Source organism: Columba livia, chromosome 15, assembly GCF_036013475.1.
Source record: "Columba livia isolate bColLiv1 breed racing homer chromosome 15, bColLiv1.pat.W.v2, whole genome shotgun sequence".
NCBI lineage: Eukaryota > Metazoa > Chordata > Aves > Columbiformes > Columbidae > Columba > Columba livia.
The window spans coordinates 8,395,227-8,413,987 of NC_088616.1; the positions used below are offsets into that span (position 1 = coordinate 8,395,227).

General features: G+C 51.1%; 3 protein-coding genes across 4 annotated transcripts in view; 2 read left to right on the forward strand and 1 right to left on the reverse strand.

The window, feature by feature from the left end:
• Positions 1–276: 276 nt before the first annotated feature.
• On the reverse strand, positions 277–6,716 carry EEF2KMT (eukaryotic elongation factor 2 lysine methyltransferase). Its single transcript, XM_065030998.1, has 8 exons — positions 6,488–6,716; positions 6,336–6,398; positions 5,611–5,691; positions 5,347–5,448; positions 5,024–5,157; positions 3,900–4,207; positions 2,671–2,820; positions 277–2,229 (listed from the first exon to the last, which is right to left on the reverse strand). The coding sequence occupies exons 1-8, from the start codon at positions 6,563–6,565 to the stop codon at positions 2,129–2,131; spliced, it is 1,017 nt and encodes a 338-aa protein (XP_064887070.1). The 5' UTR covers positions 6,566–6,716; the 3' UTR covers positions 277–2,128.
• Positions 6,717–6,801: 85 nt separating this feature from the next.
• NDUFB6 (NADH:ubiquinone oxidoreductase subunit B6) lies at positions 6,802–9,541 on the forward strand. The gene is made up of 4 exons (XM_005505649.3): positions 6,802–7,035; positions 7,116–7,208; positions 8,176–8,220; positions 9,396–9,541. The coding sequence occupies exons 1-4, from the start codon at positions 6,856–6,858 to the stop codon at positions 9,462–9,464; spliced, it is 387 nt and encodes a 128-aa protein (XP_005505706.2). The 5' UTR covers positions 6,802–6,855; the 3' UTR covers positions 9,465–9,541.
• Positions 9,542–9,766: 225 nt separating this feature from the next.
• Positions 9,767–18,761, forward strand: part of CAPN15 (calpain 15) — a 64,393-nt gene continuing 55,398 nt past the window's right edge. Inside the window, exon 1 of one of the 2 annotated variants that reach the window (XM_065030984.1) lies at positions 9,767–10,962. The gene's annotated coding sequence lies outside the window, so the exon portion shown is untranslated. Of the gene's footprint in view, positions 10,963–15,467; positions 15,619–18,761 lie in introns of those variants that run through there. The other variant, XM_065030992.1, reaches the window with a different exon arrangement.

Here is an 18,761-nt window from a genome sequence, read left to right on the forward strand (position 1 = left end):
CTTTTTGGTGGAGGTACTTAAATACGTGTATCAACTATTGCCAGGCACTTTAGTAGGTGAATTGGGTCTTTTTTTCTTGCAAAAGGGAGATGCCTTTTATTTGAATTGTTTTATATGAGCAGAAGGTTATTTTGTTTTTTTAGCCAGTTGATATTCTTGGCTAGTGTTTCTCAGGCACTAAATATCCTCTCATATGATCTTATTAAGGCAGAACCGTTTAGTTTCAGAGTTGTTTTCCTTTTTACGGTGTGGGCAAGAATATGCAAGTACAGCCACTGGTATGTGACAGCTTTATTGAACACTTGGAGGAAAATACACCTTTCAGTGAGTGTTGTCCTTGTACACTGAGGTGAATGTGCCCATTTACCTTGAGGAAGAACCTAAAATTTAGCTCTTTTTGAACAGATGAATAGAAAAGGAAAAAAATAAAACCAAAAGAGATTATTAAAGTATGTATAACTTAATAAAAGGGCATTTCACTTTCTGAGTGCTCATTCAGGTAAACCCTTCATCTTTTATTGTTGCTATCAGTATTCATATGCAGACGTACTGCTTACAAGATGCTTTTTATCACCTTTTAGATTCTTTGTAAAATAGATGTCAGTCATTTAAGGGATAAATGCAGTTGGTTTTATCATGAGGTTACTGCTTGTGTTGAGCCACTTCAGAGTACTTAGGTCAGTGGTGGTTTCTGCACCAGCATTTTTAAACGTCCTTGCTGAGTAATTGTTTAATATCCGCTTTTGTCAAGCTGGACAGCCCTTTGCTAATCTCGCCTTTCCTTTCTGCACCGTGGTTACATTAGACGCTCTTGAGAAAAGATTGAGAGTGATTTGGTTCCGCTGGTGTGAAGGTGAAAAGGATGCAGGTTCCTTACTGCAGGGGTTTGGCAATTCCATTAGCTTCTTGGCTGAAGAATGATCCATGAAGATTTATTAGCTGATTTTATTTTTTTTCTGTTTTCAAGCAAAATTCTGTCTGGTGGTATGGCCATTCCCCTTTAGCCATTGATAACACACAGCGAGGTGAATTAGGCACTTCTCTAAATGGTAATACCGAAAGGTTTAGAGAGCTTTCATCTTCCTGTAATAAAAATGTTAGATCCAAAATTCTAAACCAAAGCATAGGGGGTTAACTTCTATATATCCAACTGGCCTCCTTCAACTGGAAGCACAAGGTGATTCTTAAAATTACCTATCGTCTATTACTACAGAAGGAGGAAGCTGAAGTACTTGTTCATTTTCTTTAAAGTAGCTTTAAAAACAAGGTACAGAAAAGGAAGTAAAGAGAGGAGAAAGAGGAAACATTTAGGTTTTTTTTTCTGCTTCAGGACCAATACTGTCCAACAGGAAAATGATTAAGGGATAATGGAAGATTTCAGAGCAGGTGAGATAAGTCCTTCCTCCTTGCGGTATACTTAGAGCATTGCTGAGTACAATTCTCTCTGTCTTTTCTGGCCAGTCTGAGAGGATGGTGTCCTGATAGCCAGGGGTGAAAATGACAGCCCGTGTGTGAGAAATGTAAATCGAATTCTGATTTTTGCCATCACTGCAGGATCAAGATGCACTTTGTTTACAGCAGCACCAATTACCTTCTCTTACAGCATCATGTAAGCTTGTGATACTACTGTCGTCACTCTAGGTATTATTATTAATTTCTAAGATGACACGTACTGCAAGTATGCAAGGATATAAAGACAAGTAAAAAAGTAGACAACAATTATAGCTAATTTTAATGTTAAAAATATTTATTACTATGAAACATTGTTTCCCTCCCTTGTCAGTGAGAGAGAATCATCCTGTGATCCTGCAAATGTGCCTCTTATTTACAAAGCAAAGTTGAAAACAAAATACAGTTCCATTCTGTTGTCTTCTGTGGAATCAAAATGCAGTACAGTTAGGGGGTTTTTTGCTGTTGCTTGAGGTTCACAGGTACTTTTCAGGGGCAGCAGCTTGCATACCTGCTGACAATTACAAGCAGAAACAGAACTCATTTTGACAAGCGTCCATGCATATAGTTGTATCCTCAGTGCCTCTTATGTACATTCCTAAATTCAAGATAATCTTATTGCAAGGACAAGATAGCCCTTGTTGGTCTGAAAATCCTAATGCTGTCACAGTTTTCAAGTCTATATAAATAGCTGTAGAATAGTTACATTTGGCTGCACATCATAGAGAAAAGTACTGTTGCTGGCTGCTGGAATAATCTGCCATCTGATCCCGACTTTGTCTGTAAAAAGAAACACTGAGAATCATGATTCTGCTTAATAAAATGAAAAGCACAAGGTGTGTATCAGGTTCTCTAAGAAGAGATCTTTAGCGTGCTGTTACAGCAAGCTACAGGCAAATGCTTATGTGTTTTTAAGCCTCAAAGAACACTTGAGATATAGAATTTATGCTGCATCTTGAATGTCACCACTGTGACAGTGCAGCACAGGTGGTTTTCCTCCTTTAAGCTTAACCCTTTTTAGTTTCCTATTGCCACCACACTTGCATTTCATTTCAAGTTGGCACTAAGTGAGGTGTGATAGACAGGATGTAGCAAAAAGTGAAGCTACAATCTGATCAAATCCACGTGGAAAAGTTACCGCTCCTTTTCATCTCTACTACAGATTAAGCAGTGGGAAAAGAGGCCGAAACTATTGACAGACTTGATGGAAAAGGCACCTACCAAGTTCAGCCTGGAACAGGCAGTAAGTGTCAGGGTTACGAATGGTGGAAGCGATGTAGACCTCAGGAGGGTTTCTATCTCCTCTGGAAGTGGAGAGGTTTTGTAGCACAGCAATAAGGGCTAAAGTTATCTCTGGATCATATACCACATCTGCACAAAAGGGAAAACACTCCGTATTTATTGAGAACTGAGCAAAAAGCAGAATGAAAATTGCAAAACAAATATACAAAAATACTCACCTTGCAGGAGAATATGGTTTTTGTATTCAAGGGTTAAAAATTCTCAAGAAGAGACCTTAGAAAATGCTGCTACTTTATGTGCTACATCGAGTTTCCCTCATCTCTAATACCAGTCCAAAATCACTAAAAATCAGTGCTCTTTTTTGTAAATGGATTGTCAGATATTGTATTTAAGCCCATCGTATGGGAGACAGCAAAAATATTGGGTGTTGGTAGTCTCTGTACGACTACTTAGGAGAAGGAAACTGCAGTGTTTAAAAACTTGTATTTCAGAGGCTGATTGCAAAGGATTTGAACTGCAGTAGTTTTCATCTTGAATAACGTCCCTGAGAGCAGAACGGGGGATGCAAGGTAAGACTGATCGCTAAGGGGTACAAAACCTCAGCCTTACTAATTAGCACTGTGATTCTGAGACGTTGTCAATTTGGTGTTCAGGACTGACATTCAAGTGGTGGTTGTTTACCACACAGAAATGTCAAGGCCTGTGCACATACCACTGATGGACACACTGGTTGCTCTTAAGGGACCGTAATAAGGGAATGTCCTGCAGGAATTAGTAACAGCAAACAGATCTGTGTAAATCACTTTCAGTTTTGAGTTACTGCCATGAGTCCAACTTGGGCTGGTTTGTGTGTTCTCTGAACAGCAGACTTGGCATTAGGTAACATACAGTGACTTCATTTTATGGAATTCACATACTTAATGTGATACTTTGATGACAAAGGCAGCGTATTTTGTCATTTTTTTACCTGAATTCTTAAGTAATATTAGCTTCGCAAAGCCCTGAGTCAGGGAGTAAAATCCTGCATTTACAGTTAAGAAATCTTACTATTGCTAAGTTTTCCATTTTTAGGGTTTTTTTTTATAAACTCCAGATTTATACATAGGCAAGTTCCAAAAAAAGGTTTGTGTCTGTTTCTTTTATCTCCCTAACTTGTATACTCGTGCATGACAGCACACAGTGAGACATAAAACAGAGGCGTAAAGTACCTGCTGCAATTATGACATCAGGCTGAAGATCCAACAGTTGTTTTCCTGTAACTGAGCCCCAGTCCAGTTCTGCAACAACTAGTTTTGGGTTTTGGTAATTTGTTGCTTCTGCCTCCTGGCCTCCGTTCTCCGTTTGGATACGCTGGGTAGTTTCAGACTCCAAGACAAAGCCATTCAAACAGATGTTTTCTGCCAGCTGTTGGAGAACGCCATGGTGGTGGTCACTAAATATGTATGTTTTAGGGTTGCAGGTTTTACAGATTGCAATTCCAGTGAAGCCGATCCCACTTCCTAATTCCAAGACTGTCCTGGAGGGTAATGGAGTAAAAGTAGCACTTATTAGGGCTCCAAATTGAGTTAGGAAATCCAAACATTCCAAGCAATCTAAAGGTAAAATCAGTTACAGATTTTTTTTCAATAATTTTTGAGTAAACCATCTACAATCTAATCTTTGTCTCAAAGAGCTGGTAAACACTGAAGATGCAATTTTAAGCATAAAATTAATTATTTGAAATACTGCTTTTGCATGTGGTACAAAGCATTTCCACCTGGTTTTAGACTTCTGCAGCCTGGTTGTCTCCATCTGAACCGGTTGTCTAATTCTTTTAATAGTCCATAGAAAGGAACAGACACTTCAGTAGCACAACTCCTTTCCTTGTCAGGTCAAGACTTTAACTTGGTTGAATCTTTCCTCAAAAGTACTTGTTCCTCTTGGCTGCTTATAAACAGAGGCGAGACGATGAAATTGGATGCGCACACCTGCACATCGATCATCTGAAGAGAGGCGAGATGAATCTCATCACGAGGTGAAGTGCACTAGTTCAGCTACAGGCTCGACAGTACAGTAGCTGAAACTTAACAGCTGGCTTTACAGAGCAGGTCAGACTGCACGGGGTAATGTCTGGATCTTAAAACCTGTCTTAAAAGAACAACGAGCTCTGCTCCTGGATTGAAGTTTGACTGCTGCAGAACAGATGAGGGCAGCAGATACCCAGTAGCAAAAGGCCATAGCCATTTCCATTATTTTGGGGGTAAATTTTGTATGTTATTAAATTCCAGGTCTGTAGCTCACAATATGAATAAAAATATCTTTTCTGATCTTTCATCTGTGCTGCTGCCGTTACCTGTTACTGAAAACCGCAGAGTTCTCTATTGCCCATTCCGCGAGATGAAGAGCAGCGTCCCACGTGACGAGCCCCGTGGTTCCACCAGAGATAATTGCCACGCTCTCGGACAGGGTAACACATCCTCCCGTGGGCTGCAGGACACACACGAGAAGACAAGGATGGATCAGCACAGACAACAGGTTTTACACTTTACAATCCATATTAGTGCCTGGAAACAGGCAGGAAACACTCCAGGTTTCTGGGAGGTTATTTTAAAAGCAAATTATTGCTTAGTTCAGATGATTAAAAGTGATGTATAATGATGTGGTAGTAGTTCTTACCAGTAAGTAGCTTTTGTAACAGCGAGTAGATTCTTCTTCATTTAAAATATCTGCCAGTGCATCATACAGTTCATCCAGTGGTTCAGCTGCTGTGGACTCGTGCTGTGTGACAGAGAACAGCAGAGTTTGGTGCACGCTTTCTGTCCCATTTTAATAGATTGTTGGCCATAGTATTTTACACTGAATGTTGTTTTGTTATTACATAACATAAAACTGGCATATTTTCAAGAAAAAAGAAAAAGCAACATGAAAAGTAGCTGCTACCTTTTTGATGAGTTCAGTCAGAAAGCATCTTCTGTACTTGGTGGAAGGGGGATATTTTACACACAGAGGGTGGAGAATGGTCTAAAACAAGAACAGCGATTGACACCAGTGACCAAGTGAAGATTTTATGAAAGGCAGTGAGTGGCCAGAGAAAGGCCAGGGAGTCACCGAGTGGCTCCTTGCGTCATGAAATGCATTTCGTCTACAGCTAAAAAACAATGCTGAGCTAGAAAACGAAATTTTATTTCTGATCGGTGTGTTAGTTTGCAGATCTGTGGCAGAAAATGCATTTTTCACTTTTCAAAGAGTAAATAGCAAAACTGAGTGGAAAGATAATCCAATTTGCTGCTCTTGCTTTGCTTTTCTCTTTCTTCTTTTTGGTTTTCTGCCGTATTTGCAAAGTTCAAGCACTGTACAGGTTGGTGCCTCCCCGCAGTGACCTGGGTCACCTCCCTTTGACCACTGGAGCACCAGACACAGAACCAGTGGGGCTGACTTGCTTGTGACATTAGAGACATTTGTGCCCAGGCACACGGCTCTTATTGTTGATGCTAAGAACAGCTAAATAACAGGAAGAGAAGGAAATCTGCTATTCTGCCAGGCTCAAGGAAAAACTGTGGCACCAGGTTTTTCTGAGCATAACCCAGCACAGGGCAGCAATCACTTGGGTCACAAGATGTGGCAGCCCGAGGTACCGTGTGACACCGACCTGTCCCCCCCCTTACCTTGTGCAGAATATCCACCAGCAGGGAGGAATCCAGCGAAGTCTGTAGGTTTTGTTCCAGTTCCTAAAACAGAATAAAGCTGCGTCTTCCCTGTCCCCTCCGGATGTCACCCCCTGAGGCCGGTCCGCTCCTTCCCCTGCTCCCCTTCATACCAGCCAGGGGAAGGAGCGGAGCTGCCGGGCCGCCAGGAAGCGGCGCTGGAAGCGGATCCCCAGCTCCGGCTCGGCCATGGCGGCCCCCGCAGGCCGCGAGTCCCCGGCCTCGCCTGACCGCCGTGCCGGGGCGGGGCCTCGAACCCCCGACCCTCCGGTTAAGAGGCTGATGCTCTCCCAGCCCGCAGGGGGCGCCGCTCGGGACCCCTCACGTAGCCCCGGGCTCGGCCTGCACGTGGGCCCACCTCGCCCCCTGATGACGCATCATTGTGCGCCCTGAGGATGTCACTGCTGTGCGCCGTGGCGAAGGACACAGCGCCCGTCCGCCGCGCAGAGCCGGGCCAGGCCGCACCGGGACCGGCGCCGCCATGAGCGGCTACAGCGAGGACGAGAAGCTGCGGCTGCAGCAGCTCCGCGTCCTGCGGCGCCGCTGGCTGCGGGACCAGGAGCTGAGCGAGCGGGAGCCCGTCCTGCCGCCGCGGCGGCTGGGGCCGGTGGCCGCGTTCTGGGAGCGGTTCCTGCAGCCCGGGGGGCTCTGGCGGCAACAGGTGAACGGGGGACGGGACACGGGCCTGGACCCGCCGCCCCGAGCAGTCCCGGGCGTGACGCGTGTCCCTGTGTCCCACAGGTGTTCAAGGCCTACCAGAGCGCCGGGTTCGTCCTGCTGCGGGTCCTGGTCCCCGCCTGGGTCATCTGCTACTACCTGAAGTACCACGTCATGGTGCGTGCGGCCCCGGGGACGCGGGAGGGGGGTCGGGGAGAGCGAGGGCGGTCTGGGCTGAACCCGGGAAGAAGCCCTGTCCTGCTGGGACTGACGGAACCAGCAGCCGCTTCAGAGCGAACGTGCTGGTCAAGTGTCAGCTGCAGGTTTGGGTGACGTCCCATGGTCTGGTCAGCATTTGCTTTTCCTTGCTTGGGTGGCACAAATGTATTTTTGGTGATTTTTATGGTGGTGGCCAACTTTGACTGTGCTGCCTCCTGTGAGCTGGAAAGCCACATCTTAATTGTTGCTTTCCCAGAGGAAAGACTGAGAGAGCTGTGTCTGATCAGCCTGGAGAAGAGAAGCTGAGAGGGCATCCTATCAATTCTTATAAATATACCAAGGATGGGTGTCAAGAGGATGGGATCAGACTCCTTTCAGTGGTGCCCAACGATAGGATGAGGGGCAGTGGGCACAGACTGAAACACAGAAGGTTCTATCTGAATATGAGAAGAAACTTCGTTACTTTGAGGGTAATAGAGCACTGGAACAGGCTGCCCAGAGAGGCTGTGGAATCTCCTTCTCTGGAGACATTCAGAACCTGCCTGGACGTATCCCGTGCAAGTGCTCGAGAGGAGCCTGGACTGGATGGTCTGCAGAGGTCCCTTCCAACCCCAATCGTTCTGTGATTCTGTGTCCCTGGGGATGACCAGACTGCAGCTGCTGGTGTGGGGAAGGGCTGTGGCAAACGCCCCAATGATGGGACAGACCTTCCACTTCTACAGTCTTATCCTGCGTGGGAGGGGTAATTGTTTTAGCCTTGGGTCTTTAACTAATGTAAAGTACCCAGCCTAATGAGTCTTGTACTCAGCAGAGCTCATGTTCTAGAAGGGTTGACATCCCTATTTTGGAAATCCTTTAAACTTTATCTGTGTAACGCTCCTTTTTCCTCATCTCCTCCCTCTCTTCTCCCCCCTCCCTCTTTCAGAAAACGCCGCACGGTGTTGTTATGTCAAATCCACGGATATTCCCAGTAAGTCTGTTAATACTTGTTTTATCTTCCAGCTTGGTCAAATAGGCAGAAAAGGGATGACCTGGGGAGAAGTGCAGGTTTGTGCAGTAGCTGCGCAGGGAGAATTTGTAGAAGGATGAGCTTGCTTCTGTGGGCAGGCTGCCCTGCAGCAGCACAGTTACAGTATTTTTTTAGCAGTTTTCGTCTTGTCCTTGTTTCCGTGGTACCTCCGTCTGTAGCAGCAGATGACCTGACAGCACCTGCCTGACAGCACTGCCCATCCTGGGCAGAAAATACAAGCATTCCCTTCTGGCAACACAAGCCTCAGTTACAGCACAGTAACAGCATCTTTGTGTTTAAAGCCTCTGTGAAAGCCTATGTATTAATGCATGGAATGACAGAGAGGAGTGGTTCTGCTTCTCCTCACTGCCAGGGGTGGCTGTTGTCAGGAGTTGGGAGGAGTTCAGTGCTGACCGTGTGTTGGTTCTGGCCGCACAAGCTTGGTCCCAGGTGTCCCCGAAGGTCCCCACACTCAGGCATCCCCAGAGAGCTGGAGCTGTGCCACCTTCCACTTGGGCTCAGGTTTACAAAGTGGAGAGTGTCAGATTGTTTGTTTTTTACCAGTTTTCAAACCACTCTGAGCTGTTACTTATTATTTGGTGTAGTGAGTCAGTGGGCAGATATTCTCATATAAGTTTATCTTTGCTATTTCTGCCAGTTGCACTTTTTTTTTGCATAATACCTGCCTAATTGTGCTTTATCTGAAATAATGAAAAGTTCCATTGTTAACAACCACATAGCAACATCCTGAAGGCCAAGCTGTGGGACTCTGACTTCAGCCTCATTACTAACCGTGGGTTTGGAAACTCACAGCTCTGCTGTGTTGAAGGTGGTTGTGCAGTGCTATAAGTCCAACAGACATTTTTTTAAAACCAGATAGTCTCAAAATGTTCAGCTGCTGTTCTGTAGCTGAAAAGAAGGGGTAAAGCAAGTGTAGATTTCAGATAATTTGGCTGTGATGTAACTTCAGCAGCCTGGGAAATGTTGAGTGAATGAGAGTGCTCTGAGTGAGTTGTAGTAAGATGTTATATTTTGTCTGGAAGTGGGGATGGTTAGGGCGGAATTGAAAGTTTGCTGTGTGAAGAGAGGGACTGGGTGCAGGAGGAGATGCTCACCGTGCTCTCTCCTTCCTTCAGGGGGACAGGATTTTAGAGACTGGAGAAATTATGCCACCCTTGCCAGAAGAACCTGATGAGCACCACTGAAAGCTGATTTCCTCCCGCACCAAACAAAGCGAGAACTGCAGCTGCTTTATCTCTTCTATAAAAAAGTCTTTATTGTGCTTCGCCTCAGCCTTTCTGTCATTTACTTTCTCCTTAGTCCAATTTGTTCCAGTTGCTCCTCGAATGGGAGTTTCTTTTGCCTTCATTGAGCGTTATTACTAAGTCCTGGTGACCTCTGACCTCCCTTCCTCAACTGTTTATCTGACCTGACAAGACCTGGCAGCAGGACAGTCTGACAGCCTGACAGTCGCAGGAGAGAGGCTGTAGATCCCAGGGGACTGTGGATACACACACACGGGTAGCAGAAGTGGCACTGCTGCCACAAATCCTTTGTTCTTTACCTTTTAACACTTCCTTCTCTGTCCTCAGCCCTTTCTGAGCTGGAGTCTTCCTGCCCTCACTGGCCCCATATACCCGGGCACTCTGTACTGGGGGAGATCAGGCTCTTGATGAGCAGGGAATTGGAGTCAATGATCCGTATGGATCCCCGCCATCTTGAGATACTTTATGATTCTAAATATTTTGATGGCTCCTTTGGGGATAGAAATGGTTTAACCAGCAATGCCAAGGGTAACCTGAGGAATGCAAGGGGAGGGGCTGGGACAGAAACCCCTCATGGAACCCTCATGGAACCATGTGTGACCAGTATAGCCAGTGTTTGTGAGGTCAAGGTCGCGGGCAGGAGCCCCGCTGCTGTTCCTGGGGACAGCCAGACCTCTCACAACACCTCTGGTAGGAACTCGCACCAACAGGCCATGGCCAACGCGGGGCTGAAAACTCTGGTGCCATCGAAGGAGATCAGGGAGGCCGTGGACCCCATATCAGGCACCCACGCTCAGCCTGCAGCCTCCAGGTGCCTGCTGAGCCCTCAGGCCCTCGCCAAGCCCTCAGTCGCCTCTTTCCTCGGGTAAAAGGCAGCTCAGGGTGGGCTGGCAACTGGGAACAAAGTGGAGGAGCAACTGTGGGCTGAGAGGAGGCAGGAGGATCCTGCTGGTCATTACTGGAAGGTTCTGGATGTGGGCACTGGGGAAGCTCCAGGGTCCCTGGAAGGGCTGCAGAGTCAGCTGGGGTTGTTGGGGGGCACTGGGGAAGGTAGAGAGGCAAGGGGGAGACTGGGAAGTTGATGGCGGTATTGAGGGTTATCACTGGCAACACAGGGGCAATGGGGTTGATGGAGGGGTTACAGAGGTCACAGGGGAACCAGGACTTGTGTGTGCTTCTCATGGCCTTGGGGGTCCCTGTCACTGCCTCTGCCTCACGTTATGTCAGTGCCCCCAGCGTGGAGTTCCCGAGGAGCGCTCCTTCCTCAAGCTGCTGCACCCTGAAGCGAACCTTTGGCTCTACCAATTTGCTGCTGCTCAGCCTGGATGATGCTGATGACACCGCAGAGGAGGAGGAGGAGGAGGAGGAAGCGGCTTCCCCAGGCCCCTGCCTGCACTCGCCATGCCCCAAGGATAACACTGAGCCCATTGCCCCACCGGTGAGTGACTGCTGGGGTCCCCTGACACCCCCACTCCACTAATGAGAGGCTGGTTGGGGTGCCCTACATCTCCAAGGATCTCCTGCTCACTTCTGCAATGCTTGTGAGGAACTGGGGACTGTGACCTCTCCTGAGGACGCCCCACACCCAGGGGGCTACCTCATACCCCCAGGGCTCCAAAATTCCCCCAAGGAAGCCCTAATGCCTCTTTTCCTCTAGTGAGAGCCCCCCCAGCACTACAGGGAATTTGTAGTACCCCCAGAGTCCTGTGGACATCCCCTAGAGCTGCCTCAATCCCCCCTGTCCCTATGATGTGGGGCCCAGGTGGCTGTTCTGTGCCACAGACTCGGTCCCAGGTCTCAAGCACTGGTGTGGGTCAGGTTGTGGAGCCTGTACATGGGGCCCCAGGATCTCCTGGGCATTTTGGAACAGATAACCCACCCTGAGTAGTGGGAATAGATACCTCTCCTTAAACAGGGAGGGGTTTGACTGTAACCACCCTACCAAAAAAGACAATACAGGACACGGAACTCGTCCCGGCACAGTTACAGCCAGAGCATTCATCGCCGCCTGCCCTGTCAGCCTGAAGGAGCTCGTGCCACCTGTCGAGCAGGAGGAGCACGTACCCATTGTGAGACACCACAGTGCTGACGCGTGCTGGACCTGCGTGACGAGTGTCCCTCCGCAAATACAGCGTGGCTTTTCCCCGGGGGCTCTGGGCCTCAGACCTCTCAAAATCTTTGGGTCTTATTTCCCTCTTGTGCTAAATGTGGGTGATGTGTTATCTCGACAAATCAAAATTCTTCTGGGTTTGTATGATATTGTTCCCTCAAATGTCTTGTTTTACACACACCCCTTACACGTATGTACACACAGGAGTAAGGAGGGTACACACAGGTACATCTTCTACATAACTTCCTTTTGAGATCCTTGCTAGGTAAAAAATATTAGAACCACTCTGATCAGCGATAGATACACGTACATAATATATATTTAGTCAAGAGTTAACATTTCTTTGCACCTCTCTTGTTGCAAAAAGCCTTCCAACAGCTCAAGGCTGCATGGAGGAAGACCGCCTCCCAAATGGGTGATGGACCATGTGCTCTGAGCTGTGACTTTCTGTTCAGCCCTTGGGGGAACCATCAGGACCTTATTGTTCCTCAGGCTGCAAAGGAGAGGGTTAGGGCAGATACCAGGAAAGAGCCACTTGCCAGTCCCAAACTGGGGCAAACTGGAGGCAGAGCAGGAGGTGAGGATGGAGGGAGGTGCTCATTAAAAGCTTGATGTCTTGGGAAACAAGGAGTGGAAGATCATTGGGTGCTTGAGCACACCAGCTCTTCCTCTCACCTGCTGTGCCTCAAGCAGGAGTTGCTGGTTCAGCACTGTCTGTGAGAACTTGGCCAAGAAGCCACCCTGGGCATCCCCTAGTCCTTGTCAGCCCTGTCTGTGCCATCCTTCATGGCTGTCTTGTTGGGCCTGCTCCGTGTCACCTCACAATCCCTCCCACCCTCCAGGCTGTCCCACTGTGTACCAGCTCCCAGTCAGTGCCAGGCAAACTTGTTTTCCAGAGGAGGAGATGCTGAGGATACGGAGCCATCTCAGCACCTGTGTCTGTGCTGATGCACGGTGGAACCCGTGAGGATTGATACGATATTTGCTTCTTGGATATCGGCTGATCTCGACTGGGCAGGTCCGTGGGGCCGGGCAGGCTGCAGCCTGTGGCACTGTGAGAACTGGCTGATGCTCCTGCAGAGCTGCTCTCCATCAGCTTTGAGAAGTTGTGGGGACTGGGAGGGAGTCTTTGCAACTGGGGGAGTGCAAGTTTAGCACCATCGTCAGGAAAGGCTGAGGATGACCCAGGCAGCTACAGGCCAGCCAGTGTTGCTGCAGTCCCCAGGAAAAAACATAGAATGAGGCCCTTTAGAAGGTGTGGCAGGTGGAGGAGCTGGGGAACACTCATCATGGAGTTACAGTGCCTGAAAAACGTGATCACTTTCTGCGATACGATGACAAGGTTTGATCAGAGCAGAGCAGGGGGTGACATTTACCTTGCCTTCAGCAAGGCTTTCAGTGCTACTAAAGCATTCGTTTCCAGGAATGCAGTTCACTGAAATATTGGTGCCTCTGCTGCTTCGGCTGAAAGTTTGATTCTCTTTATAATCAATGATAGAAATAGGAAATTATCTGGAATAACTGGAACCCTCAGTCTTTCTCCATTGCTCACAGGTGAAGATGTGATGGCTGGTACAATTTACATGCCTCAGTTTATACATCTAAAATTAAGTTATGTAAATCCCAGTTCATGTGACTTCCTAACAGAACACGCTGGCATTCATCCACTGTTTGAAATCACTTTGTAGCTGGGCAAATTTAGTTTTATACGTTTGCTCTCTAAGTATAGGGGGCCACGCTGATAATGTAATTCCAGCCAGGAACTCCCCCATCACATCAGAAGAGCTGAATGTCAAGCAGCTGCTTTTTTTGTGCTGTGTAGATAAGATGTTGAAACCCACACTGAGTGTGCAGTGACTCCACTGCTCCTCTCTTCACTCAGTGCTGTGCAGTCATACTTCTCATGTCTCAATTAATAACCATGTGCATAACAAAAGCAGCTTAATTCAGCTGCCCCCACATAAGCGTGCAGAGGCATTTTAGGTGCTTTGAAGATCCTTCATTGTCTCCAACTGCTCCTTAGTAAGGTTGAATATAGCAAGGATGAAAACATCCCATATGTCTCATGTGATGTGTGGACATTTTGGACACCCTGTCCCGTTACAGCTGACGCTGTTGTTTAGATGGTGATGGGTCTCACTTGCAATAGCCACCATGGTGCAGCTGGTGGTTTCTTACTCAGCCCAGCTTCACCCTTTATGCAGTGGTTCCCACTGGGCAGGGGAGCCTCACTGTCCATTTTGGGGTGCAGGGCCGTGTGCCAGGACACCTGCCCTGTGCTTTTTTCGGCTGCTGGGGGAGCAGCCTGTGATTTCCCCAGCCCAGGAAACCTGCCTGTGGGTGAGGGCAGCAGGGAACAGCTCTTCCCCGGTCCACTCTTGGAGAGCAAAGGGAGAGCTGCTTCTGCTGCCTCTGGAAAAGATCTGTCTACAAATAAATGCATCAATATGACTAGCAGTTACATCTTACTGAGAGATGGACAGAAGCAAAAGCTATTCACTTGGCTTTTGGTTGCTGCATCGTCTTCACATAAGACTGACGGGCTTGCCAAACATGTTGCTATCACAACTCCCCTCAGCTGCCCACACATCAAAGGCTCTGGTCCCCTTGGGCTGGGCCCAACAGCCTAAAGATAACATTTCCCCCATTAAGCAGCTGTCCTTTTTCATTCAGCAATCATTAATCCCCCCTCCAAGTGCAGTGGCATGAACGATGCTGCTTTTGCTGGAACAACGACCATTTATTTCACATCTGCGTGTGCCAGATCGACTTGGCCATTTTTGCTTATGACTGCAGGAGGGGAGCACCCCTGCACCCCCAGCTCAGCAGGAGCTGCCCTGCTCCACATCTCAGTGGTGCAGGAGGGTTTGAAGCTGCTTCTTAAAACAGGTGAGTCTGAACTGAAGCTGGCAGGGGGAACATGCTCCACCTGAGGGCTGTGGTTTTTGGGCAGAGCTTTCGAGCAGCCATCGAGGCTCCCGCCGCCGAACCCCGCTCCGCTCCCGCCTGGCTCCCCGCCACCACGGGCTGCGGGATGGCTGCGCATCACCGGGAGCGCCGGGCCGGCTCCCTGCCAGCCTCATGTGCTGCCAGGTCATTAAGAGCTGTAATTAGCCAGCGTTCGGCGGCTCCTTCCAAGGCGGCAGGGCAGGCCGGGCAGCCCGGATCCGCTCAGCCCCGGGCTCCCATCCCTGCGCCGGGCGCGCCTGGGCTCTGATCCCGGGCCTGCCCTGGGGACCGGATGGGAACCGCTCGCCCCGCGGCGCCGGGACACGCTCAGCGGCTCACGTAGCCTCAGAAGAAAAGGTGTTCTCGGTCCGGGAGCTCAGGACCGTGGCCCCCGCCGTTCGCACCCGAGGCTCCGACCGACCGGAGACCCGCGGCCCTCGGGCGGAGCCTCCGCGCGCCCCGCTCTCGCCGGAGCCCCGGGGGAAAGCGCCGACTTCGGTGCGGACAGAGAGGGCGCTCTCCCCCCAGCGGCCCGCAAAGCACCCTGGGAATTGTAGTCCTCACTCTCAGCGCAGGGTCCCCGCTACCGGCCGCGCCTCGCCGCCGCCCTCCCTCGCTCCCGCCGGCCCCTCGCCCGCCGAGGGGGACCCCCCGACCGCCCCCCGGCTCCGAATCACCGCTCCCGGCGCGCTCCGCTCGGCCATCGCCTTCCGCTTCCTCCGCGCGGCGCCCCTCGGGGCTTGTAGTCCCCCCGCGCTATTCACAACGGCCTCTGCGCTGTTTCCGCGCCGTAGCACCCGGAGGCCGGGATGGGGCGCTACGCCACGGCGGCGGCGTAAGGGCGGGCTCAGGAACTCCGGGGCAGGCCGGGCCGGCGGCGGAGCGGGAGGAAGGCGCCGGCAGAGCGGCCGGGAGCCGCGGCGGCTGGCAGGCGGGAGGGCGGGCGGGAGGGAGGGGGTGGAAGTTGCTCTGCCCGGGGGAAAGTGCGGGGCCGGGGGGGGACGCGAGCAGCAGCGCGGCCGCCTCCATCCTCAGGTAAGCGGCAGCGGGGGGCGGCGGGGGCCTCCGGGGGCGCGGGGGAGGCGGGGACGGGCCTCCCGCTGCAGCCTCGCGGGCCGCGGCTCCCGGCAGCGGGAGCTCTCCCGGCCGGAGCCTCCGGCTGGGCCCTGGCCATCCCGGGCCGCCCCGCACCACCTGTTGCCGGTGGGCCCGAGACGGCTGGGCCGGTGGGGCGGTGGGAGCCGGGCCTGGGGGCCCGCGGGGGGACCCGGTGTCGGGGTCTTGCTACTGGGGGGAGCCGGGAATCCCGCCTCTGGGCTCTGCGGCTGTTGGGGTGCCCTCCCAGGTTGTGACTGACCCGGGGGCTGCAGCCGCCCTGCTCAGCCCTCAGCCCGGCCGCACGCCCCGGCGGGGCTTTAATGGACTTGGGTGTCGTGCAGCAGCCGTGGGGAGACGGCGGAGGCTCCGTCACCCCCCGCGCTGCCATGCCGGACCCGCCGGCACCGAGCCCTTGAAGCCAGCTCCGGTCTCAGCCTGGGGAGGGCGAACCCCCTGGTTATCCTCGCCTCGCTGATGGTGGGTGACGGGCTGGGTACCGCTGAGCACCGGCTCGGGGGCTGGACCACGGCAGAGCCCCCGAGAGAACCAGGGATGCCTGTTCTTCAGGTCTGCACTCTAACCTTCCAGGTTAGAAACCCGTCTGCTAGGGGTGAGCAGGGTTTTGTGCAGAGTTGTTAAAACATTTGCGAGTGTGCCCCTTGGAATCGGTTGGCTGGCTATTACGCTTGGGTCTTTAAAGCATCCTAAAGCTCCTCAGGCCTCGATGCCCCGTCAAGACCCCCAGATTTTACTGCATATCAGCTCCCCTGCAACTGTAGGCATGTCAGCCTCCAGATCCTGGATGCAGGAATCTGTTACAGTGGGTGGAAAAGGCTTTGTACACTGACCAGCCTCTCCGTTTTCTGAGCAGCTCTCCTCTCCCTGCGCCTGCTTCTGGGGTACATCCCTGACCCCTCAAGCATCAAGAAATCTGGGGGAGATTGAATAATGTGCACGTTGTGTTTGAAATGTCATATTGTTTCCTCCAAGCGTTTTTTCAGATCGAAATCTCAGCTGGTGCTCAGCACTCCGCAGGCCTTCGGGCCCAGGATGCGGATGGGTGGTTTTTCACGGTCGGACAGAAGGTTATCTGGGAAGCTCTTGCTGTACGTGGCCTGAGGCATTTGTGCACTGATGGTGGTGTGCTGCTGCGGGTCGGTCAGGAGGTGCTGGAGACCAGGAGATTCGTTTAGAGGGAGCTGAGGTAGAGATCAGCGGATCACAGCTGCGGGCTGGTGGAGAAAGGCTGCAGATCCCCAACTATAGCTCTTGTCAATCTGAACACCGAGATCTTGCCATTCTTTGCACACTGTCACCTGGGACTTGTAGGGACTTGTGCTTCAGGGCTGTACTCTGTGCGAGCTGCCACCTTTCCTAAACTGGAGCAGGCCTGTGGTGGGAGGATGGCCAAGCGGCAGACCCAGCCTCCTGGGATGCTGCGAGTCTGCTGGTGGCTTTTGCATGGCCCTTTCTCGACAACTGCTGCCAAACAGACTGGTTTGTGCCCAGGAGTGAACCAGGACTGAGCTCTGCCCAAGGAACGAGTTGCAGTAGCACAACATGTGTCAGAGAAGCGTGATTCAAATTAAGATGATTTTATGTACATGGGGATATTATTAACTAGCTTAAAGTTGCATCAGCTTCTGTTTGTGTCCAAGGCTTTACCAGTTGAATGCAGAAGGCAAGACCCAACATTACTCCCCTCCTCGGGTGGGGTTGGAGGGCTGGAGAGGCGTTTGAAGTGACTTGCTGTGTTTGCTGAGCCATGTTGCTTTGGCAGGAAAGAAAACAGCCTCCTGCAGCCCGATGACTTAGTGCGTAAGGGAACCCCAGGCATGGGCCAGGCACAGTGTCTTTTGAATCGGAGCAAATATTGAAAAACAAACCAAAACTGCTAAAGTTGCACATAAAAAAGACTGGGCGTCCTGCCCAGACTTGGAGCTGTCTCACGGTAGCAGAAGGGCTGGGTAACCCTGTGTGGGGGCTGGATCCCCTCGTGGGGTACCCAGGTTACCCTGCTGCTCTCCCAGGCTGTCCATGGGGCACCCTGTATCTTTGCTCTGGATACCACTGCTTTGCAGCTGAGAGCAATTGGCTTTATCATGTGGAAAATACGCTTCCATCCACCCCAGAGGTTTTGCGGGAGTTTGTCAGGTTGTAGTGGTTGCACATGGGACCTAGAGAGAGACCCGGCCTGTCCCTGGGCCCGTGGACACGGCTGTGCTGATTTCCACCGATGGGGACGTCACCTGCTCCAAGCTGAGATGCAAGTGGCAGAAAAGCTTTTTTCCTCTCATCTTCCTGCTCCATCTGAAAGCAGGCTTTTGTTCGTTGCTGGGTTCCTACTGACCCTTTTGCGAGCAGAGTGCCCCGGGAACGAACAGATCCCGTGGATTTCTGAGTGAGGGTCTTTTTGAAGGAGGTCAAGGCTGGAGCGATGGGTTGTGGCTGCCTGTGGTCAGACCCAGGGGCTGGGAGAGAGGAGACTGATGTGGAAAGCGTGCGTGTGAGCCCCCATCCTGCCGAGACGGCTCTGTTCTAGTGCGCAGTGAACAGCCGATTTGCTGGCACCTGGGCCTCTGAGAAAGGTCATACTCAGTGCAGCCTTGGGAAAGCTGCTTATGCGGGTGGGACAGGTGAGTCAGTGGCTTCCTCCTCATTTTCCATCATAATCCCACTCTTGAGAGCGAGATGTGCTGTGTGCCGGCTCCCCACAGGCCTCTGGGATCTGTCTGCGTTTGCCTCAGCTGTGCTGGTGGCTGTTGGGCCCTGCCTGGCACGCAGCCCCCTTCAGGCCACTGTCACCAAGCTGGGCAGGGAGGAACAGGCTACTACTGAATGTCTGCTGTGCTCCCGTTGCTATTTGGAGTGTTGTCGTCTGCCTTGTATTTAGCAAAGGCAGATGAGTAAGGCAAGGGAAGCAGAAGGGCTCTTGCCTGCACATGAGAAACATTTAACTCTTGCCTTCACAGCTCCCTTCCCCCCTGTGTTGGTGGCTTTCGGGTTGGCTGATAGGAAATGCCGGTGGTGTTCCCAAAATTTCTCATGTTCGGTCACTTAAAGGATGTGGCGGGTTTTTG